The 25,316-nt window shown below is 36.3% G+C and overlaps 1 protein-coding gene across 1 annotated transcript in view; it reads left to right on the top strand.

The window, feature by feature from the left end:
- The window catches only part of LOC127877132 (FRAS1-related extracellular matrix protein 2-like), a 151,825-nt gene that overhangs the window by 96,907 nt on the left and 29,602 nt on the right, over positions 1-25,316 (top strand). Inside the window, exons 3-7 of the mRNA XM_052422776.1 lie at positions 2,139-2,285; positions 3,034-3,114; positions 3,704-3,853; positions 7,423-7,548; positions 15,093-15,341. Of these exons, the coding sequence (XP_052278736.1) occupies positions 2,139-2,285; positions 3,034-3,114; positions 3,704-3,853; positions 7,423-7,548; positions 15,093-15,341 (753 nt within the window). The remainder of the gene's footprint in view (positions 1-2,138; positions 2,286-3,033; positions 3,115-3,703; positions 3,854-7,422; positions 7,549-15,092; positions 15,342-25,316) is intronic.

Genomic DNA, 25,316 nt, shown 5'->3' with positions numbered 1-25,316 from the left:
ATTTTTTTAATTCTACATTTATCTCAAATACATGCTGGTGTAGAATCAGTTGATAACTTACAATAAGTAATACATTGACCATTTTGGAATTCTATTTTCAAGCACATGTCCTACTTCAAATGTAGTATATATTACCAGTTTGTAGTTCAATACAACGTCCATTTTTAAAATGCTTAATGTGCTTGTGAAGTCATAAAAATTGTTAAAATTTATAAACCCATTTATGCCTAGTGGACTTTCCCATCCTTTTCTAAATTGGATCAATGTATTTCCAAAATTAGGGATGTCTAGTATATTTATTTCTATATTTCTTACAGAAACTCTTTAAGCAAACAGTACAGACCCTGATGAGACGCCGCATCATGCAGCGTCTCATCAGTATCTACGCTGTTTGCCAAGGCCTTTTTTCTAGACGCTAGGCATAAATGGATTAATTGTGGTTAATTGTATTATTAAAATCATCAAGAATCTTTCAATTTAATTGTTTCCAGCATAGATGACTATAAGACAGGAAGGAACAGGTTTCATACCAATTTTTTCAATATCATTCCAATAAAAATTATTGAAATTTGCAGAAGGAAATTGTGAACGAAAATGTTTGATTGTTTACAGCTGTATCAAGTATTTTTGGAATTAACTCATTTTAAACTGAGAGCTTTGAACTTGGGTATCGGCATATAATTCTTTGATGTCCATATTTTATCAGGTTTCCCATTCATCCCTGCCATAACCGCTCATACTTGTATCTTGCCATTCCTCAGCACTTGATAACACTTCTCATAAAAGCATAAACATATAATTGAAATGTAAATAAAAAGAAATAATCCAATAAAGTGCTAATGATTATTGACATTTTACCAGGAGATTTTTCTCTTAGTGGAAGCTACTTGATTCAGTTAACTGCATGGTTATGCCATGAAGTGTTGTTGCCCCACAGCAGTGCCTGTGATCACATACCAAACACACTTGGATGCACTATGGTAACATAAATGATTTCACATTTATTTCCTCTAATTTGTAATGAACACATGACTGTCACACATTTTTTATAAATAAAAAATCACTTCAAATTCCATTGTGATTTAATTCCATTTTTCTGTTAAAACTTTCGATTAATAAGTAAATGTTTACATCTCCTATTTTATCATCTTAAACATGTTCTGTCTTTCAGAGTTCTGGATCTTAAAGTGATAACAAAATATTAATGTATTCTGCCATGTAATTAATTGTATCCCCTCCCCCTAAAAAATAAATTAATTAAAAAATCTAATAAAAAAGATAAGTGTTTTCAATTGTAAATTGTTTAATTAATTTGTCTGTATACACAAACTTGTGAATAATATTGTAAAATAATGGTAAATATCATAAACTTATAAACATTATCATATTAACTGATGATAATAAAAAATAAATCATGTTTATTTGTATTGAAATTCAAATGTCTGTTTTAATTGGATCAACAGAATTCCTTAATTTCATTCATAAACATTGGATTTTACACTGTTCCAAGTAATTAAATTTTTTGCGAACTATTTTAGATTTCAACTGAAAACCAGACATAAACATTCAATTATGTGTATTGAGAATTTCGAACAGGATTGCAGATGCAGTATTACAAATGAATATCTCAGTGTTTGAAATGTTTCTTGTCAGCGACATACTTCCTGATGCTAATAAATTTCAATAAATGCAAATAAGTTTTTAACAATTATTGTCTGTTTAAAAACATTACTCATTGCTTCAAATGCAATTTGATGAGGACTAAGTGCATAATAGGCCTGGTCTAAATCTTGTTCCAAACTTGGTCACAATCCATGCCAATGGTGCTCAAAACAATCCCATTACAGTGATGTCCCTTGTAACATGATCCTGTAAGAGGCAAAGCAAACATGACCATAGTTCTGAAGACTGCGGACATAAGCTAAAGGTTCCGTGGTTTAAACTTTAATCAGTATTTATATGCATTATTAAAGCCCCGTTCTGGGAAGACTGGGCTTAACTCATCTGGGTAAAGTGTCATCCCAGATTTGCCTGTGCAGTCTTAACAGGCTAATCTGGGATGACACCTTAAACTGAAACTGGATTTTTGCTAAGAAAATGCTTCCCTGATTAAGCATGGAATTCTCTTGTATTTGCAGATGGCCGTGCACTGGAGAACCAGCCATTCCAGCTTCAGTGGTGCTGGGTCAGCTTCCTTGATGACCGTATCCGTGGAAACGAGACCCAGGAGGTCATAGAGGTCACGGTGCTACGCACGGGATACTTGGGCCACACCAGCGCTGTCAGTGAGTACTGTACTTGAAGTTATATGAACCGCTCTCTGGGAAATCAATATTTGAATCATGTGCGTGAAATAGATCCCTGATAAGCCTGTCCACTTTATTGTTTGTTCTGTTTAAAAAAGTCTCTTTTTATTTAAAATGCACTTAACGCGAAAAGTGTGGATTCTGTGGCCTGCACAGGCTAATCTGGAATGACACTTGATGCACATTAAATAAGCCCTCTTTTTTCAAAGTGAGACTTATTCTTTATGTCAATTTTAAAGTTAATGAGGTTCATTCAGTCAACGAGGTGAGCATTGTGTCAATAAACCAATACATTAATTGGGAAGCTTTGTAATCTTTTTAAAAAGTACTATTTGATACTTATCAGATAACTTTTTGGCTTTATGTATTGAAAATAAAACATGTAGATCTATGGTCAAGAGGATAACATTTTGCAACAGCATCAACATTTTGTAAGATAGTGTATTGTTTTAATCATATGTTTTAGTTTGGATACAACATAATTTTTGTGCTACCTAGTAACTTTTTCTTTTTTAAAAGATATTACTTATAGCCAAAGGCGGGTAAAATACTTAACAAGTTAAAACAGTCTTATTAACTCAGAAAAGAAATTTGTGACAGCAATTTCTTGCTTTTTTCATTAAACAAATAGTGGTAGTTAAATTATATTTGTTTTAAAATGTTCTTTTGTAATTTTGATAACTTTTTTGTTTAACTATAACACAGTGTTGTGTAACCTACCTTGCAGCCTTGGATATCACAGAAGGTAGCGCCTCCCTGGGTCAGGACCTGTCACGGCAGTTCATGAAGCAGGTCACATTCAGTCCAGGTATGGTGGGGAAATGCTTCCACACTTTCTGTCACATACATATAGAGTAAAATAATATATATTATGGTCTCAAACTTCTTTAAAAGTGGTCAGTCGTTTGTTATTTTTGACCACCCCATGACAATGTTTTTGACTTAATTTGTTCTTGTTTAAAACAGATGTAAAGTTTCTAGTGTGAACAGCACATGTGTTGCTAAATTGTGTTAGTCCTCCACCAGTTTCTTTGGAGGGACAATATGTTCGGTCTTTCTTGTCTGTCTGTGAGTCCAACTGTCTGTACAAATTGTTCAAGGGATTTCTCAAGAAATACACATGATACTTGAAGGTTGAATGAAACTTGGTATAATTAGAAAGAGCGATATCATAATAATGCATGACCCCTTTTTTTATCCAGAGTTCAATGGTAAGGTCAACAAAACTTAAATAATAAAACTTAAAGAGTAGATTAGATATTATCATTAACCTTGTTATACACATTCACTTAAATGTTTTCAGTGTGTCTGTTTTTCAATGCCATCCTATTTCCATTCATCTGTCTGTCACTGAAATTTCTTCTTTACACACTATTATTATTGGGGCTGATATCTAGGTCAGAGCGAGAGGCAGTGGCGTGTGGCCTTAAGAGATGACACAATCTTTGAGAGGGAGGAGACTGTTACCCTTCACCTGACCGACCCCCAAGGGGCGCTGCTGAGGGATCCACGGTTTGCCACGGTGGCCATTCACGACCCAGAAGACGGTAAGCCTTGCATGGAGACTGGGAGAGTAACCTCCCCTGAATACTCTCTGAAATAGTATCTTCCCCTGAATACTCTCTGAAACACAGGTCCTTGCAGTAATTATAAGAGTCTTGCTCTGGGAAAACTGGTCTAAATGCAGAGTTTAAACTGTGCATATAATGAATGAATTATTCAAAAGGACAGGTTAAAGATGTGGTACATGTACTGAGCCTCACTCTTGGACAAATGGGCTTAATGTGAGTGTGCACAGGCTCACCAGGGACAACACTTAATGTGAGTGTGCACAGGCTCACCAGGGACAACACTTAATGTGAGTGTGCACAGGCTCACCAGGGACAACACTTAATGTGAGTGTGCACAGGCTCACCAGGGACAACACTTAATGTGAGTGTGCACAGGCTCACCAGGGACAACACTTAATGTGAGTGTGCACAGGCTCACCAGGGACAACACTTAATGTGAGTGTGCACAGGCTCACCAGAGACAACACTTAATGTGAGTGTGCACAGGCTCACCAGGGACAACACTTAATGTGAGTGTGCACTGAGGCTCACCAGGGACAACACTTTTGTGCACAGGCTCACCAGGGACAACACTTTTGGCCTAAACAGGATTTTTATTAAGAGGAGACATTATTTAAACAAAAAAAATCTCATGAAAGCGGAAGGTGTGTCCCAGATTAGCATATGTGAACTAAACATGCGAACTTTTGAGGACTCTTTATGCACATTAATTAAATCCAGTTTTTCCAATGGGGCTAAATCATGTTGGTTGACTTGCATATCTGCTTGACATTTCTGAAGAAGGTCTGTAGTTCTTGTTGGACCTTCCATTTATATAGGAATTATGAATAATGAATTTTAATTTTTTTAGCTCTCCTGATTGCTCAGGTGAGCTTTTCTGACCGGTGTTTGTCCGTCGTCCGTCCGTTAACATTTGCTCGTAAACACTCTAGAGGCCATGTATATAGTGAAAACATGTTAACACTCTAGGAGTCACATTTTTGCCCAATTTTCATGAAATTTGGTCAGAACATTTGTTTCTTTGATACGAGAGTTGTGTTCAAAAATGGTTTCGGTCAAACCTTGTGATCGAACACTATGGAAGTCACATTTTTATGTCCCCTTAGAAGAAGAGGGGGTATATTGTTTTGCTCATTTCGGTCCGAATGTCTGTCCACCAGATGGTTTCAGATGTCAAAAAGGCTTAGGCCTAGGATCATGAAACTTCATAGGTACATTGATCATGACTCGCAGATGACCCCTATTGATTTTGAGGTCACTAGGTCAAAGGTCAAGGTCACGGTGACCCGAAATAGTAAAATGGTTTCCAGATGATAACTCAAGAATGCTTATGCCTAGGATCATGAAACTTCATAGGTACATTGATCATGACTCGCAGATAACCTCTAATGATTCTGAGGTCACTAAGTCAAAGGTCAAGGTCACGGGGACCCGAAATAGTAAAATAGTTTCTGGATGATAACTCAAGAACGCTTATGCCTAGGATCATGAAACTTCATAGGTACATTGATCGTGACTCACAGATGACCCCTATTGATTTTCAGGTCACTTGATCAAAGGTCAAGGTCACGGTGACCCGAAACAGTTAAATGGTTTCCGGATGAAAGCTTAAGAACGCTTATGCCTAAGATCATTAAAGGTTAAAGGTACATTGATCATGACTTGCAGATGACCCCTATTGATTTTCAGGTCACTAGGTCAAAGATCAAGGTCAAGGTGACCCGAAATAGTCAAATGGTTTCCGGATGATAACTCAAGAACGCTTATGCTTAGGATCATGAAACTTCATAGGTACATTGATCATGACTTGCAGATGACCCCTATTGATTTTCAGGTCACTAGGTCGAAGGTCAAGGTCAAGGTGACTCAACTTAGAAAAATGGTTTCCGGATGATAACTCAAGAACGCTTACGCCTAGGATCATGAAACTTCATAGTTACATTGAGGTGACCCAAAATAGTAAAATTGTTTTACTCAAGAACGCTTATGCCTAGGATGATGAAACTTCATAGGTACATTGATTATGACTCGCAGATGACCCCTATTGATTTTTAGGTCACTAGTTCAAAGGTCATGGTCACGGTGTTTCAACTTAGAAAAATGGTTTCCAGATGATAACTCAAGAAGGCCTATGCCTAGGATCATGAAACTTCATAGGTACATTGATCATGACTGGCAGATGACCCGTATTGACTTTCAGGTCACTAGGTCAAGGTCACGGTTACTTGACACAGTAAAATGGTTTTTGGATGATAACTCAAGAAAGCTTACGCCTAGGATCATGAAACAATATAATGGTCAAGTTGATAGAATTTTCTTATTAAATCAATCAAAAATGGAATGTATCATGTAGATGTTTTGAACAACTTATAACTTTGTTATCAATCTGACATGTGTGCATTATAATCATTGCATCTTTTTAGCTCACCTGATTGCTCAGGTGAGCTTTTGTGACTGGTCTTTGTCCGTCGTCTGTCCGTCCGTCCACCTTTGTTCGTAAACACTCTAGAGGCCACATTTATTGTCCGATCTTCATGAAACTTGGTCAGAAGCTTTGTCCCAATGAAATCTCGGTTGAGTTCGAAACTGGGTCGTGCCGGGTCAATTACTAGGTCACTAGGTCAAAAAAAAGAAAAAAACTTGTAAACACTGTAGAAGTCACATTTCATGCCCAATCTTCATGTAACTTTGTCAAAATGTTTGTCTTAATAATATGTTGAGTGAGTTCAAAAGTGGTTCCAGTCCATTGAAAAACATGGCCGCCAGTGGGCGGGGCAGTTTTCCTTATTTGGCTATAGAGAAACCTTGTAAACACTCTAGAAGTTACAATTTTTGCCCAATCATCATGAAAGTTAGTCAAAACATTGGTTTTATTGATATCTCCGACGAGTTTGAAAATGGTCCAGATTGGTGAAAAAACATGGCCGCCAGTGGGCGAGGCATTTTTCTGTATATGTATATAGTGAAAACATGTGAACACTCTAGAAGTCACATTTTTGGCCCAATTTTCATGAAATTTGGTCAGAACATTTGTTTCCTTGATATGAGAGTAGAGTTCGAAAATGGTTCTGGTCAGTTCAATAACATGGCTGCCGGGGGGGGGGGGGGGGGGGGGCAGTTTTCTTTATTTGGCTATAGAGAAACCTTGTAAACACTCTAGAAGTCACAATTTTTGCCCAATCATCATGAAAGTTGATCAAAACATTGGTTTTATTGATATTTGGTAACTCAAAATATAGGCCACCAGGTCAAATCTTACAAAAACAAAATCACTCCATATGCCAGAGTTTTTGTTCAATAGTGATGAAACTTGACCAGGATGTTTGTCAGGACAATATCTAGGTAAAGTTTGATGTTTGGTAAAGATTGAATGAACTGACTCCTCACCGGTGAGCGAACTAGGGCCATCTTGGCCCTCTTGTTTATATATTTTATATATGTATTTCAAAAAAATATAAAGAGATTGGTATCCATTTTTGTACTTTATATGACTACAAAATGTTTGCTTTCAATGCCTGATGATTTTTTGTTTTTCCTGTTTTTAGAGTCCAGCCTGTATTTCTTGGAGACGCGGATGGTAGCCATGGAGAATGACAGCGTTGTTGACATCACTGTACATCGAGACGGGGACCTGTCAAATGACCTTTCTGTACTCTGCTACACAAGGAATGGTAGGTTTCCATGGCGACCTGTCATATGACCCTTCTGTACTCTGCAACATCTGGAATGGAATGTTACCATGGGGACCTGTCACATGACCTTTCTGTACTCTGCTTCATTAGGAATGGTAGGTTACCATGGGGACATGTCATGTTATTTTCATGTACTCTGCTACACAAGGAATTGTAAGTTACCATCTGGACCTGTCACATGACCTTTGTATACTCTGCTACATCATGAATGGTAGGTAACTATAGGGACCTGTCACCTGACCTTTTTGTACTCTGTTACACCTAGAATGATAGGTTACCACGTGGACCTGTCACCTGACCTTTGTATACTCTGCTACATCATGAATGATAGGTTTTAATTGGGATCTGTTGCATGACCTTTGTGCGCTCTGCTACACCAGGAATGGTAGGTAAACATGAGGACCAGTCACATGACCTTTCTGTACTCTTCTACATCAGGAACAGTAGGTAACCATGGGGACCTGTCACATGACCCTTCTGTACTCAGCTACAAAAAGAATGGTAGGTTACCACATGGACCTTTTACATGACCTTTGTAAACTCTGCTACATCAAGAATGGTAGTTTACAATGGGAATCTGTCACATTTTCATTGTGCAATATGCTACACCAGGAATGGTAGGTTACCACGGGGACCTGTCACATGATCTTTATGTAAACTCGTCTACAACAGAAATGTTAGGTCACCATGGAGACCCGTCACATGACCTTTGTGTACTCTGATTCACCAGGAATGATAGGTTACCATGGGCACCTATCACATGACATTTCTGTACTCTGCTACACAGGGAATGGTATTTTTCCATGGGGACCTGTTACATGGCCTTCCTGTCATCTGCTACACAAGGAATGGTGGGTTTCCATGGGTACCTGTCACATGATATTTCTGTACTCTGCTACACAAGGAATGGTAGGTTACCATGGTGACCTGTCACATGACCTTTGTGTACTCTGCTTCACCAGGAATGGTAGGTTATGATGGGGACCTGTCACATGATCTTTTTGTACTTGGCTACTCCAGGAATGGTAGGTTACCATGGGGATCTGTCACATGGCCGTCCTGTCATCTGCTACACGAGGAATGGTAGGTTACCATGGACCTGTCACATAGCTTTTCTGTACTCTTCTATAACAGGAATGGTTGGTTCCCATAGGGACCTGTCACATGACCTTTGTGTACTCTGCTACAACAAGAATGTTGGTTACCATGGACCTGTCACATGACCTTTGTGCAATCTCCTACACCAGGAATGGTAGGTAACCATGGGAACCTGGCGCATGATCTTTCTGTTCTTTTCTACACCAGGAATGTTAGGTTACCATGGTGACATGTCAAATGACCTTTCTGTATTCTGCTACACTAGGAATGGTACATTAACATTGGGACCTTTCACATGACCTATGTGAACTCAGCTACACCAGGAATGGTAGGTTACCATGGGGACCTGTCACGTAATCTTTCTGTAGTCTGCTACACCAGAAATGGTATGTAAGATATGGGAAAGCATCTTAAGGACTGATTGTTTAGTACAATTGAATGACAATTTATGGATATTTAAGCACTTCAATATTACAAGTTAAGATGTGCTATGTTACACATGTAAGGCTTACCTTGCTTTTTAGCTCACCTGAGCACAACATACTCATGGTGAGCTTTTGTGATCGCCTTTTGTCCGTCGTCGGTCATGCGGCGTCAACATTAAATTCCTTGTGAACACTCTAGAGGCCACATTTATTGTCCGATCTTCATGAAAGTTGGTCAGAACATTTGTCCCATTGATACCTCGACTGAGTTCGAAACTGGGTCATGCTGGATCAAAAACTAGGTCACTAGGTCAAAACAAAGAAAATCCTTGTGAACAATTTAGAAGTCACATTTGATGCCCAATCTTCATGTAACTTTGTCAAAATGTTTGTCTAAATGATATGTTGGTTGAGTTCAAAAATTGTTCCGGTCAGTTGAAAAACATGGCCAACAGGGGGCGTGGCAGTATTCCTGATATGGCTATAGAGAAACCTTGTGAACACTCTAGAAGTCACAATTTTTGCCCAATCATCATGAAACTTGGTCAAAACATTTTTTTCATTGATATCTCGGACAAGTTTGAAAATGGTGCAGATCGGTGAAAAAGAATGGCCGCCAGGGGGCAGGGCAGTTTTCTCTATATTTCCTTATTTGGCTATAGTAAAACCTTGTTAACACTCTAGAGGCCACATTTATTTTCCGATCTTCATGAAACTCGCTCCGAAGATTTGTCCCAATGATATCTTGGATGAGTTCAAAAATGGTAACCTTTGCTTGAAAAACATGGCTGCCAAGGGGCGGGGCATTTTTCCTTAAATGGCTATATATGGCTACAGTTAAATCTTGTTAACACTCTAGAGGCCACATTTGTTGTCCAATCTTCATGAAATTTGGTCAGAAGATTCATCCCAATAATATCTTGGACCAGTTCGAAAATGATGCCGGTTGGTTGAAAAACATGGCCGCCAGGGGGCGGGTCATTTTTCCTGCATAGTAAAACCTTTTTAACACTGTAGAGGCCACATTTATTGTCCATTCTTCATGAAATTTGGTCAGAAGATTTGTCTTATTGATATCTTGGATGAGTTGAAAATGGTTACGTTTGCTTGAAAAACATGGCTGCCAAGGGGCGGGGCATTTTTCCTTATATGGCTATATATGGCTATAATAAAATCTTGTTAACACTCTAGAGGCCACATTTATTGTCTGATCTTCATGAAACTCGGTCAGAAGATTCATCCCAAAAATATTTTGGAGGAGTTCAAAAATGATGCCGTTTGGTTGAAAAACATGGCAACCAAGGGGGCGGGGCATTTTTCTTTATATGGCTATAGGAAAACCTTGTTAACACTCTAGAGGTCATATTTATTTTCCGATCATCATGAAACTTTGTCAGAAGATTTGTTCCAATGATATCTTGAATGATTTCGAAAATGGTTTGGGTTGCTTCAAAACATGGCCACCAGGGGGTGGGCATTTTTCCTTATATGGCTATAGTAAAACCTTGTTAACACTCTAGAGGCCACATTTATTGTCCAATCTTCATGAAATTTGGTCAGAAGATTGGTCTCAATGATATTATGGATGAGTGTGAAAATAATTATGCTTGCTTGAAAAACATGGCTTCCAAGGGGCGGGGCATTTTTCCTTACATGGCTAAAGTAAAATCTTGTTAACACTCTAGAGGCCACATTTATTGTCTGATCTTCATGAAACTTGGTCAAAAGATTCATCCCGATAATATCTTGGACGAGTTCAAAAATGATGCCGGTTGGTTGAAAAACATGGCTTCCAGGGGGCGGGGCATTTGTCCTTTATGGCTATAGTAAAACCTTGTTAACACTCAAGAGGCCACATTTTTCCAATCTTCATGAAACTTGATCAGAAGATTTGTCCCAATAATATCTTGTTATCTCAGGTGAGCGACTTTGGGCCTTTCAGGCCGTCTTGTTTCATAATTGCTAATTCTGTTTATTGATGTGTTTTAGGCCACCTGTGCATAATCACAGTGCCTATACCACGTGACGTTTTAGGATTTGTGTTGGGAGAATAAAGCGCGACCCAGTTAACATTTTTAAGGATCTCTTTTTGAATATTTCACCATTTTTAATGGCATACATGCCATAAATTTTCAGACCGATTTCGGGACATTGTGCTAAATTTTCCGGGACATTTGCCGATTTTCTGGGACATGTATACAAATAGCGATATATGAAGTCATACATGTATTTTTGGTACGCATTCTTTCGCGATATCCAATTAGTTAAATTACTTATGTAACTTACCTTGAGTAAACAAATTTAACATCCATTTAAGATCAATGCACACAAAAACATTATTTAAACAAGAAGAATAAATTATAATTAACATCGTGAATTGCTTAAACAAATGACAAATTAAACATTTCTACATCCGTTACTAGATACAAGCCACGTGTTTTGCGTGTTTGAAAAGAGCACATGTATATAAACATGAGATAGTTCAGTGCTGATTTAATTTTTAGTCACTGTATACACTTAAAACGTGGACTGCATGTAACACGGGTGATGAATTCAGACGTTGTCATGGGTGGCGCGCGCGGTGTAAGCTATCACGTCAAACTGTTACAACTTACATTGCATGCGCTGAGCGTAAAGGCGTGTTGTTTGTCGCAATATGAGTGTGAATGAATCTGACACCGCGAAAATCCGGGTGAAACTGGATTTATTCATGAATGTGCATCGCGTAATCCGTTAAAACTACACAGCCATCAAATTTGAGCAAGCCAATTCACAACGAATTAACCTCTTTTGTTTGACTGTGATTACGAGACAATGGACAAGATAATAGGACCCCCCGTTAATTGATCAATTTTGACACGTAGCGTTTTTGCCTAATCGGACAGGCATTGCTTTGGAGATGACGCAATATCAGTGGCAAGTACAGATTTGCATGCTAAGATAAGGAACATACAGGTTTTACTGAAATCCGTGACATTTGACAAATTTCCGGGACGGCGGGACAGGGTATGCATTTCCGGGACTGTCCCGGACGATCTGGGACTTATGGCATGTATGTAATAATGGGATAAAGTGGAGAGCCCGCTCATTCGTAAGAGTTTTCTATTGGTATCATGAACTTTTTTAACAAATAAGTATTTTTTCAGTAAATTTTAATCGCGCGTTTGAACGGTTAGAAAAATGTCGGATCAGTGTGGGGACTTCATATTACAAACACGCGGTTGCACTTTACTGAAAAAATACTTATTTGTTTAAAAAGATCATGATACCTATAGAAAATGATCACGAATGAGCGGGCTCTCCACTTTATCCCATTAAAAATGGTGAAATATTTAAAAAGACATTAAAAATGTTAACTGGGTCTCGCTTTATTCTCCCAACACAGATCTTAAAAAGTCACGTGGTTTAGGCACCGTGATAATGTGCTCATAGGGTCATGTGTGGTAAAAAACTAGGTCCCTATGTAAACTTTAAATGAAAAGCTTTTGAACACTCTTTATGTCAATTTTTGTGGCAAATCATCGTGAAACTTTCTCAAAACATTTGTTATAATGATATCTAGGCAGAGAGTTTGAATTGAGTCCAGCCCAATTGAAACTAAGTATGCCAGAGGGCCAAGGTATTCAACATGGTTCATGATTTGTGTTAAGAAGAGGCTTCCTTTACGTTATATAAGAGTGGAAAGTGTTGTCCAAGGGAAGCCTGTGCAGACTACATAGAATGATCTAGGACGATACTATATGCACATTTATAAAGCCTGGTTTTCCATGAGGGGGGGGGGGGGGGGGGCTCAATTCAATCCTTTGTGAAACTAGCAATACTGATGACCAATTGCATCCTGTTTTGTGTGATTATAATAGAAAGGTATTGTTACTAAATATGTTTTTTTTAAACGAAAGCAATTTTTAAAAATGCAAATTTTAGAAACAATATATAAACAGAAATGAGTATCATATCATATTTAAAATGCAGTATTACTTGTATGTACTGCATAATATTTGCGTGCTCTGGGATGTTGCACGTTTGACCTAGATGTAGAGGATATCTGTATATTATTACAGAGAAGATTTATATTCTGATTTCAAAACCTGAAAAAATGGTATAATCTAAATAAATGACATTTTGCCATACATCATATGCTAAATAATGCACAATAATCTTGCATTATCAAACTTACCACAAACCATAGTAAACTCTGAGATATGAAATACTCTTGTAATTTCATGCGTTGCCTAGAATACTTTTTTCGGCGTAGCTGTATACGCCAGCTTTTCACCTTACCTGGCCTTTGTAACTGTCCAATAAAATTCAAATAAAATTTCCCGCGGCTAGGTCAGAATGAATACACCTTATTTATCCCATAGGCTGATTTGAGCATACGACCAGAACATTGGAAACATGTCCCCGTCTTTGTAACACTGTTTTACTGTGTGTTCAGCATGAAACAATTTTATCTCTAATGAAAAGGCTTAATAAATAGAACAGTTTTACACTCAATCTTGACATCAATACAGTTTGTGCGTGCACCTTTTATTTTCAGAGGATTGCCAGCGCGAGAACATTTGAACTTAATGGCTATGTTCTCATATTTAGTACTAACTTCCAAATTCCTGTCAACATAATAACATGTAAAAGTATTGGGAGCAGTGGAAGCAAGGCCTCACTTTAATGCATTGCATTTCAACCCGCGAGGTATCGGGTCAATTCGCAGCCAGTGTTTGTGAATGTCAGAGTTTATATACAGGTCATCGCTGCGTCTTCACGACTACCTTATGTGCTGACCAGAGTCGCGGCCAGTAAAATAATCGTTATATAATAAAGACGCTATAGCGTGAAAAAGGTTAACTGGAATTTTCTTTAGACCTGAAATATGTTAAATGAAGATATCCAGCGATATAATTATGGTATGTCAATAATAGATTCTTAATGTGTTTTCAACAATACCATGATAAATATTATTTTTAATTAATTTAGCAAGAATTATTCCACCATATTGACTAATGTATTAAGCATGAGCGTGATGATTCTCGATACTGTTAATAATCGAATCAAATAGCAATGCCCTACAAACCACTAAAACAGGTTTGTTCGAAGAACGCGCGTATAAATATTAAAAATATGTATGGATACTTCGCGTGTGGCGGGTTGACTTGTATGTTTTAATTTCACTTCCATTCTTCTTTTGGTTTTCTGTTTTGTATCTATAGGTTTATGACCAGCAATATGTAATAATGTAAAATAAGCCACGAAAACTCCGCGTAACATCCCGTACTGCGTGTGATTCAGCTAAGAACTGCACAGAAAACGACATTCGCTATCTTTGATCTTATTCATTGAACTCTTTACCTTTCATAAACTCCAACCACAATCAACAACGTATATCTTTTTTAAAGATATTTCTTGTTATTAATGATTTTTATATAAACAAAATAATGTTGCCTTTATACTTGCCCAAGGACAATTGATTACAATTTCTGTATGCAAATAGATATACAAATGAGCAATAAATCATTTTATAATTACGTCTGTATACTTTTGAACAATACATGATGTGTTTCATTTAGAGATTTAATATATATATATATATATATATATATATATATATATATATATATATATATAATACCAGAGAAAAGTCCAGAATAAAGTATTGAGACTAATCAGTATTTATTGTGGATATGTATAATGTTTTAATGAACATGCATGGCCACAACTATTATCAAGTGAAAATAATTGAGCCTCGTTTAGGGAAAAAGGGTGTAATACATGTGCGTAAAGTATACACAGTCTGCACAGGCTGATCAGGGATTGCATTTCCACCTTTACTGGATTTGTGTGAAGAAGAGACTACTTTTAATTGCAAAATACCATAAAAGTGAAAAGTGTCGTCTCTGATTACCCTGTGCAGGCTGCATAGGGTTATCTTGAATGACACTTAAGCCCTGTTTTCCCAGATTGAGGCTCAAATTGTTAAACTATTTCCACCCCACATATTTCTAGGGCGTGCCCAGGGTACTGAAGGTGACAAGGCAGACAGCAGTTCTGACTTTGTGTCTCGCCTCCAGGTAGCCACCAGTGTGATCAGATTTGCCAAGGGAGAGAACCAGCGTGTGTGCAGAGTGACAGTTCTTGATGACTCTCTGTATGAGGAGGCTGAAAACTTCTATGTAATATTGGCGGATGCAGTAGGGGGTCGCATTGGCAAGATTTCGCAGGCAGAGATTATAATTGCAGTGGACCCTGCTGATGGTAAATCCTTTCATTACATTGGTATTCTAAAAATTAGACGTGTTTTAGAAAAACATTGCTTAATGCATGTGCAATAACTGTAATCTAGAACGATACTTTCCGCTATTATTGTATTTATAAAGGAAGTCTCATGTTATCAAAAATTCAGTCTGGGCACAAAGTGTCAACGCTGATTAGCCTGTGCGGACACGGGAAACTCCTTTTTCCCAGAGCAAGCTCAAATAATATTATTGTGGAAGAGTTACTAAGAGACTAAGTCCTTTTACTCAATTGAAATGTGGCTGATTGACTTCTTACCCCTGCGAAATGTTGTTCTGCAGTTCACGAATAATTCGTGAACTGTTCATGAATTGTTCACGAATAGTCAGTGAACAGAGAATGAGCCAAGTCTGTGAAATGTTCTTGAAATTTTAGTTCATGAACTGTTCATGAACACTAATGGCATGAAGTGTTCATGAAATATTCTTGAAACCTAATGGCATGAAGTGTTCATGAAATATTCTTGAACCCTTATGGCATGAAGTGTTCATGAACTATTCTTGAACCATTATGGCATGAAATGTTCATGAACTATTCATGAACACCAATGGCATGAAGTGTTCTTAAACAGCTCATGAACAACACAATTCTTGAAAAATTCTTCAGGGTTTTACTGTTCATGAACAGTTCATGAACATTTTTCTTCTATTTTTCAATGGCTCATTTTCTGTTCACGGACTGTCAGTGAATAGTTCATGAACCATAGTTCTTCAAGAGTTCATGAACTGAGGTGGCATGAAGTGTTCATGAACTATTCATGAACAAGAATTTGTCAATTTATGCAAAGGTTATCATAAGTGTTACCAAAGCTCAACAAACAGGTCAGGGTAAGAAGAAACAGGTCTTGTATTAGCACTTAACATATTGATAGCAACATATAACAATAATTTAAATATAACACTAATAACTGAGATACAAGTGGTTTGATAATACTCTTTAAATTTCATAATACAACTTTGCACTATATGTTCATGAATAATTCATGTATTAAAAAGATTATGAATAGTCTCATTTTCAGTTCAAGAATCATTTACTAATCAATGGTTTCCCTGAAATGGTTACACTTACAGTGCCAAAGAACTTGAAATGGAACCAATGGCTGATCAGTTCAGCCGGTAATTTATTAAAGACTTACATTTTCAAATATAACATAAACCATGTGCCTTCCGTTTTAACTTCCTGTGCACACAATATTCTTCCTTTGTAAAAACAGCAATGCAATGTACATGTTTGAGTTCTTGATATCATCTTAAACTGTTCTTGAAATAAGATGTCCTTAAAATGTTCTTAAACTTGTCTTTTAAGTCTTCCAAGAACAATGACAGATCCTTTTAAGAACATATTGGATTCTTAAAAAGTCCATCATATGTTCAAAAACATTGTGTAGACCTGTTTAAGAACATCAGAAAGAAACATTTTGTTAAAAAAAGTTCTTAAAGTGTTCAAGAATAGTTTAAGAATAATTCAAGAACAGGAAAGGTCCTTAAAAAGTTATTGAACTGTTCCTGAAGACAGTTCTTGAACAGTTCTTGTACAAATGTTCTTAAAATTCTCTAGAACAGGTCAAGAACTCTTACATACAGTGGTGAAAATACTATGCATATTCATAATAACTTCATAGGTTTCACAAATCTACAAGATTAGTATGCTAGACATTTCAATATTACTTTCAAAAATATTTATGAAACATCTAGCACAAAGGAATTCATGAATTATTCATGATGGATCCTCAAAGTCTGTCTCAGAAAAGTCATCAGAAATTATTGTTCATGAAATGTTCATTACTAAGTTTTTATGGTTAGATGAAGAACTGTTCATGAACTTTGAAGTGTTCAACAAAAATTCATAAACTGTTCATGAACGTGTCTTAAGAACAGTTCATGTCCAAAAGTTAATGAACCAAGACCAGGAACTTTTTGAGAACGGTTCATGAACAATTCCTGATTGGCTTGAAGTGTGTGTTCATGAAATCATGAACAACATTTCGCCAAGGTGGAACTCAAATATGCCTGAATCTCAAATAAACCTGCATATGGTAAATTATTTATTCTTAAATTATTAAGAATGTCTCTTGAATTGTTGCTAACACGCTAATGACTTTCTCCACTTGGACATTGTTTTGTACTGTTTCAACATGGGAATTATGTTAGTCCACAATATAAATTTTGGTTTAAAGATTACTTAATAGTGTGGGACCGGGATGGTTGTTTAGTGTCTTTTTCCAATTTATTTACAGAAAGTTTTTATACTTGATGTGGTATAGGCCTAATCCAAATTTTCAATATTAGACATTACTGCAACTATATTGCTGATAAAATCAAGGGTGTGGGACAAAATATGCATAGTGCTAAACAATTATATTCAAAAGAATATTTTTTGCTTGTTACCAGTTTCTCTTGCATATGTTGATTTTCAACAAACATAGACAGTAATTAGCAGAATGTTTGTGCGTGGAATGTTTCAAGTGCATGTCTGGCTGGCAGTATTTTCATCTTGAAATTCCTTGAGGGTGATGATAGCTGGATGTGTCACATTTGCAATAAATTTGGTTCCTAATCTCGGTCAAAACCCAACCCTCACAGTTTCATCAGGATCCACATATGCAAGTTTTTAATCATGATCTAGATTTTGTTAAAGCCATTTAAATTTGAAAATGATCTAGACTAGTTTGAACTCATTTTAGTTGCATTTGACACTTCTTACAAAAGTGTTTCCAAACTTACTGTATGAGTACAAGTATCTGCCCCAACAAGCTGTGAGTCATGTCAGAAATTAAATGTCTCATGTTAAATGGTGCTGCAGTCCGAACTTGTTGATATTATTGCTGTCTTGAAAATTGACGAAGTTTTATTAAGGTTTTTGCTACTTTCCTGTCATTGTTTGGAAACTATGAAAATTTAGGAATGAACATGCTCCTTACAAAAATCTAACTACCTGCTGCAATCTTACTTTTTAAGGTAGTGCACCTCTAATGATTTCCCGCGATTTCTTCGAAGGTTTAAGAGCCTACTATTAGGTGCCGTAGCCTAGTGGTTAAGGCGATAGACTAGAAATCTTTTGGGATATTCCCGCGCAGGTTCGAATCCGGCCGACGACGTATACTTTTTTGCGACGCGTTTTATTTATTTTCTAACGTAATTTGATTTAATATGGCATATAAGCTATATTTATTGTTAATTATGTTGCAATTTTTATGCACATTTTTCAATTATTAAAATTAAAACAACGTTATGGCGAAATTGGGTGATTTACTGTTGAAAATACGAACCATGTATGTTGCATTTTTATTTTTATTTCAAAAAGTAAACGGTAAATCTGTCTAGTTCTTGGTATTTTTGCTGTATATAGTGTTTCTATAAAAACTAAGTTTAAAATATGACTTAAATGATACTATTTTGAATTTTATGATACTTTGTTTTTAACCGACCCAATTTTTACTTGGCTGAAATCACTTACATTTCATGGTGCTCTTCCATAGATAAAAATTTGTAAAAAATAAATGTCTGTAAAATAATACTTATTTCATCTTGTTTAAACTTTAAACACCTTTACAGCATCTGTACACACCAACTGCATGCCCATATTTGGAAATTTGAATGAATTATGGAACTTTTATATACCCCAGGGGTGAAAATAAACTGGACAAAAGCCGAGCGTGGGGGTGGTTTTGAAAAAATCGGTATATTTTTTTAAAAAGCATGGAAAGCCTACCTACAAATTTGCATGTAGTTCAGTGAAATGATGCTGATTAAGAAAATAATTAATTAGATTATATTTGGATATGTGCCCATTAGAGGTGCACTACCTTAAGGCAATCTGCTGTTCTTGTAAAAGAATGTACATTCTGCCATTAATTTATTTATCTATAAATGATTCTGGAAAATGCTAAATTGGTTTTGCTTTTTTGCTGTACAAACAAATGCAGGTTGCAACTTGGAATGCTTTGAAATTTGTCTAAAACTGTTTCACAACTTTTTTTCATGGAATGTGCACGTTTCAAGACATGTTCCATGTTCAGCTAGACAAAATGCAGGAAAACATTGTTGGTATAGCAGCAACTGCAGAAAAGGAAAGAAAAGAGACATAAATAGTTGCTTTGAAGAATATGAAATCCAGTTTTAATGTATCGGTCAACAAGTAATGATTAAATTTGAGCCTTGCTGTAGAGAAATAGGCCTCATGCATGTGTGTAAAGAATTCTCCCATGTTAGCCTGTGCTAATCAGGGACATAACTTTTGGACTAGACCAGATTTTTCTCTAGAAGCCACCTCCTTTTAATAAACAAAAAATCCTTAAAAAAGTTTCATCCCCTTTCAGACTGCAAATACAAATATGGGAAGACACTTTACGCACGTGCATTAAGCCCTCATTTCCCAGAGCAGGGCTTCAATGGCAAGTCTTATAGAAGGGTTTGTGTGATAGTGGTTTAGTGTTATCTCAGGTGTGCCAATATTATTTTTATAGCATTTGGTATATTTCTTGTTAGCTTATCAGGGATCAACCTTCACATGGTGACCTTTGGGGATTTCCTTCTGTCCCTTGTGTGTAGTTCATGTTAAATTGAGCTAAATAAAGATTAACAAGAAATATCTTTAAAAAAGATATACGGCGTTGATTGTGGTTGGAGTTTATGGAAAATAAAGATTTAAATGAATGAGATCAAGGATAGCCAATATCTTTTTCTGTGCAGTTTTTAGCTGCATCAAACGCAGTACGGGATGTTACGCGGAGTTTTCGCGGCTTATTTTACATTATTACATATTGCTGGTCATAAACCTATAGATACAAAACAGAAAACCAAAGTCAACCGACCACACGCGAAGTCTCCGTACATATTTTAAATATGTATACGCGCGTTTTTCGTACAAACCTGTTTGAGTGGTTTATCGGGCATTGCTACGTGTATTTGATTCGATCATTAACAGTATCGAGAATCATCGCGCTCATACTTAATACATTATTTAGTCAATATGATGCAATAATACATTAGTAAATATGATGGAATAATTCTTGTTAATTAATTAAAAATAATATTTATCATGGTATTGTTGAAAACACATTAAGAATCTATTATTGACATGCCATAAAATAATATCGCTGGATATCTTCATTTAACATCTTTCTGGTCTAAAGAAAATTCCAGTTCACCTAGAACACGCTATAGCGTCTTTATTATATAACGATTATGTTACTGACCGCGAACTCCGATCAGCACATAAGGTCTGACCTGTATATAAACTCTGACATTCAAACACACTAACCGCGAACTGACCCCTTATACCTCGCGGGTTGAAATGCAATGCATTAAAGTGAGGCATCGCTTCCACTGCTCTTTATACTTTTACATATAACATGTTGACAGGAATATGGAAGTCAGTACTAAATATGAGAACATGGCCTTTAAGTACACAACTTTCTCGCGCTGGGAAATCCTCTGAAAATAAAAGGTGCACGCATAAACTGTATTGATGTCGAGATTCTGTATTGATGTCGAGATTGAGTGTAAAACTGTTCTATCTATTAAGCCTTTTTGTAAGAGATAAAACTGTTTCATGCTGAACACGCAGTAAAACAGTTTTACAAAGACGCGGACATGTTTCCAATGTTCTAGTGGTTTTATCAAATCAGCCAATGCAGTCAATGAAGTGTATTCATCTGTACTTGGCCGCGGGAAGTTTTATTTGAATTCTATTGGACGCTAACAAAGGTCACGTAAGGTGAAAAGCTGGCGTATACAGCTAACGCCGAAAAAAAAATTAATTAAAATCATCTCTGAAACTGTAAGAGTGAGGAGTTGAATATTTGGTGTGTAACATCATAATTATAATTTGTTCAAATCATGTTGCAAGGTCAAAACTTGCCACGACCCAGGGCTCGTATGATTTGTATAGGCTTATATAGTAAGTACATTGTAAATATAGAAATCGTCTCTGAAACCCAAATGGTCAGTCATTGAAGATTTGTGTGTAATATTGTTTAGTGGTCCTGTATGTAAAGCATCTTTTAGAACTGAATATTATATATTGTTACTTTAAATAGTAACAAAATGACATCGCTCACGGGCTGTTATTCGTAACTTCCAGGTAAATATAAATTATATTGGCCAGCTGAATCGGACAGATTTTTTATATCTGAAAAGAATCTGATCGCGCAGCTTATACTGAATAAAATGGTCTCAACATTCAGTATAAATCAACAGTCAAAATTATACCATTGATCAACAAAAGAATTTTAATTAAACGTAGCACACAATTGGAATAGTAAAGCTATCGATTGCAATTGAAACCGTACTTTAGATTAGATTAATGACACTCTTTAACACAAGTCATCAAAACACAAAATTTAGTAAATGACACGCTTACCTCAATGAAACTAAACTTTAATCCAACACATATAACAATAAAATTACAACCATATGCACTTCCATTTTCTGGTCTTCCATCCATTCATCTGAATTTATTTTATACCACACTATTTGTTGGAAAAGTTTGTGTCGAATGTTAACCATTCTGACCAACAATATACAAAATTGAATGACTGGTCAGAGCAATATATCTTATTCCTATTGAAGTTTCAAATTCAGCATGGCAAACACACAATCAGAAATAAGTTTTGGATTAGCTTGATGCTTTAAAAAATGTTTTATTTAATAAATCACAACGTCCGTCCGGTCGTCATTGAGTAATCAATTGAATGGAAATTAAAGTATGGAAAGCTTGTTCTGAAATATATTCTCAAGAAGGAGCAAAACAGAATGATATGTAATAGAAACAATAACACACAGCAGAGCCTGGCCGGGGACGTCTATAATAGGCCCTAGCTGCATAATGGCCTTCAGGTTAAAGGCCCTCGGGCCGTTATGTCAGCAGTGGGCCGATTATAGTTGTCCGTCCAAACTCTGCTGTGTGTTATTGTCTAATAAATGTATGAAATCGTGTCCATGGATGCATGAACAAAGATCAAGAATGCTGTCAAAATGATACGAAAAAACTACCATCTCTGTTTATGAAAAAGTCAAGGACAAGTGCTTATTAAACTAAAAGTGGTGAAAAAATCTTTCAAAAATACATCAAGAACTTGAAATTAACAGTTTTGGTTGAGAAAATTGCCAAAATGATATCCATTTCAATTTAAATGTTTTATTCCAAATTCACATAATACAATGTTAATATTACCTGGGAAACATATTTGCAGCAAGAGATTGCTGTGAATGCAAATGAATGATATCAGGAATGAACTAAACAATCAAACTTCTTTGCAGGGGTGCTATATGTGAGATGGAAGTTCCATATTGTGGTACAATATGGAATTATGAAGAGGGGAAACATCTAGTACCCATTCACACCTTGATTGCCTTTCATCTTCTTTATTAATCAACCACTGTAGTATTGTGGAGCCTCTTTCTGAGAAAATTGGGCTTAATTTATGTGTGTGAAGAATAATTCCAGATTAGCCTGTTCAATCTGCATAGTCTTATCAGGGTTGACACTTGCGCTTTTATTGTATTGTTTGTTTGAAGGGATTCTCTTCTGAGGGAAAATCCAATTTAGGTAGAAAGTGTCGTCCCTTATTAGCCTGTGCAGACTGCAAAGGCTTATCTGGAATGATGTTTTATGCTCTTGCCTTAAGTCCAGTTTTCCCAGAACATGGCAAAGTGAGTGCCGTTCAATAAGAGAAGGATAAGCATGCGTTTTACACTCAGTGGTCACTACATGTACTTACTAGGCTGGCATGACGGGTGCCAAGGATAAAGGCAATGATCACACGTCACAAACAATAACCATGATTCTGGGACAAATTAGGCTTAATGCATGGGCGTAAAGTGTCGTCCCAGATGAGTCTTTGCAGTCCACATAGGCTAATCAGAGAAAACATTTCCTTTCAAAAAAATAATCCATAAAAGCAGAAAGTGTCCTCCCTGATTAGCCCATGTGGACTGTACAGGCTAATCAGGGATGCATCAGTACGTACGAATATCCATTAACCCTTTTAGCGCTGGAACCGGATTTTTAAGGCCTTTGAAAACAGTTTGGATATAGATGAGAAGCCACAGAACGTGGCGTCTCATCAGGATCCAAACTGTTTGCTATTCTGATAGTATTCTTTGGAAAAAAATGGAAGAAAATGCTAATTTTAGAAATTCAGCAGACGACATTTTTGCAGACGACAAATTTCCCAGCATGCAAAGGGTTAAACCCAGTTGTTCCAGAGCGCAGCTCCGATGAGGAAACAACACATTTGTCTTAGCATATCTAGCAACAACAGCAGACTTCCTTTGTTATGTTGGGCCAGAAAACAACACCTATGTCTTAGCATATCTAGCAACAACAGCAGACTTCCTTTGGGATGTTGGGCCAGAAAACAGCCACTGGTAAAAAAACGACCATGCAATGGCCAAATAATGACCAACACTATCGGCCCAAAATCAGCCTTAGTAACAAAATGGCAGAGATTCCAATGCTGACTTCTTCTCATAGTTGAACAAACATGGATTACTTAAATTACCTAAGTGTTACTACTGAATAGTAAGTTTAATAAAAAATACATAGAAATATGTGAGTAATGGATAATGTGAGTTGAATTTGTGGAAATTGACTTGTGTGTTAAAAATTTATGTAAACGAAAGGGAGACAATTCTTGGTTATGAAATAGATCGGTCACAATGTAAATATATTAAGGTGTTATATACAGTGGATATTCAGAGACACTCTGACTGAGATCACAATTAACCTTATATGTGCAGGTAAACAATGGTCTGTTGTTTTTCTTTATCCAAAATAACAAAGGAACAGCACAACACCATCACAGAGGTAGGGTATTAAAATATATAAGGAAATCAAATAAAACTTGTTGTTATTTATTAAAGAAAACATATAAGAATAATTGTAAAATCGAATAATGATTGAAACGTAAAGCAGTATGGATGTTCTAATGTTGAACACTTAGCCAATCAGGTTTTCTGAATTCAGAGTGATACCCTAAAAAATACAAGTACAGTCAAAATCTGATGGCTTGCAATTGCTTGGCTCGAATTTCCGCTTGGCTCGAACTTTCCATTAGGAACTGATTTTATATTGCTACATATTTATATAAATTTCTGTAATGTTTTCACAGTCCTGGTCACAATTTTCACATGTTCTTTTGTTTGTATGGCTCGAACTCGCCATCTGGTCACATAAAGCTGTTAATCGATTAGGGGCGATTGATAACAATATCAACCTTATGGAATAAATAACTTTGTATCTCGACGACGACTCATGAACGCAACATAGACTTACATAATATAATTCATTAAAAATAAATAAATGCATAGAGTGCTGTTTAATTCATATTTCGGCAATGCGTATGAAGATTTTATGCATGTTTTATTTAGTAGTTCCATGTCTTACACGTACCCATAAACATGCAGATATAATATGCATTTATTATATGATATAATTGATTGTATGTATAACTGTTTTAAACTATTGATTTATAAAACTTTTAATTATAAGTATTTGGTTCTTTAAGTAAAGAAAAGTATATAAGCCATCAGTTGGCGCGAATTACGGATGCCTCAAACTTTTGTTTTCGGTCCCTGAGGAGTTCGAGCCATCGGGTTTCGACTGTATATTACAAGGGCACATTAAACTCCATTAAAATTAACTTCGTACTTATTATGTTTATGTCTTAAAGTTTTTACAACTTAATGCAAGAACAGACAGTCGGGTCCATACCCTACGGGGTATACAGAAAAGAATCATAAAAGACTGGAAAACTACTGTGCTATAATCTTTGGCAGCCAGGTTTATGAGACAAACAACTTTTGCATGAAATATTATGGCACCTTTACAACATAGCAGACATTTGCCCCATAGAACTGCAGTATTAAAATGGGTAGACATTACATGGTACATGTTGTTGGCATAAATTTGGATAACAATATTAAGATCTTT

This window comes from Dreissena polymorpha, chromosome 4, assembly GCF_020536995.1.
Source record: "Dreissena polymorpha isolate Duluth1 chromosome 4, UMN_Dpol_1.0, whole genome shotgun sequence".
Classification (NCBI taxonomy): domain Eukaryota; kingdom Metazoa; phylum Mollusca; class Bivalvia; order Myida; family Dreissenidae; genus Dreissena; species Dreissena polymorpha.
Note: the sequence above shows the minus strand (reverse complement) of the source record. Positions and strands in the feature narration are given on the sequence as shown.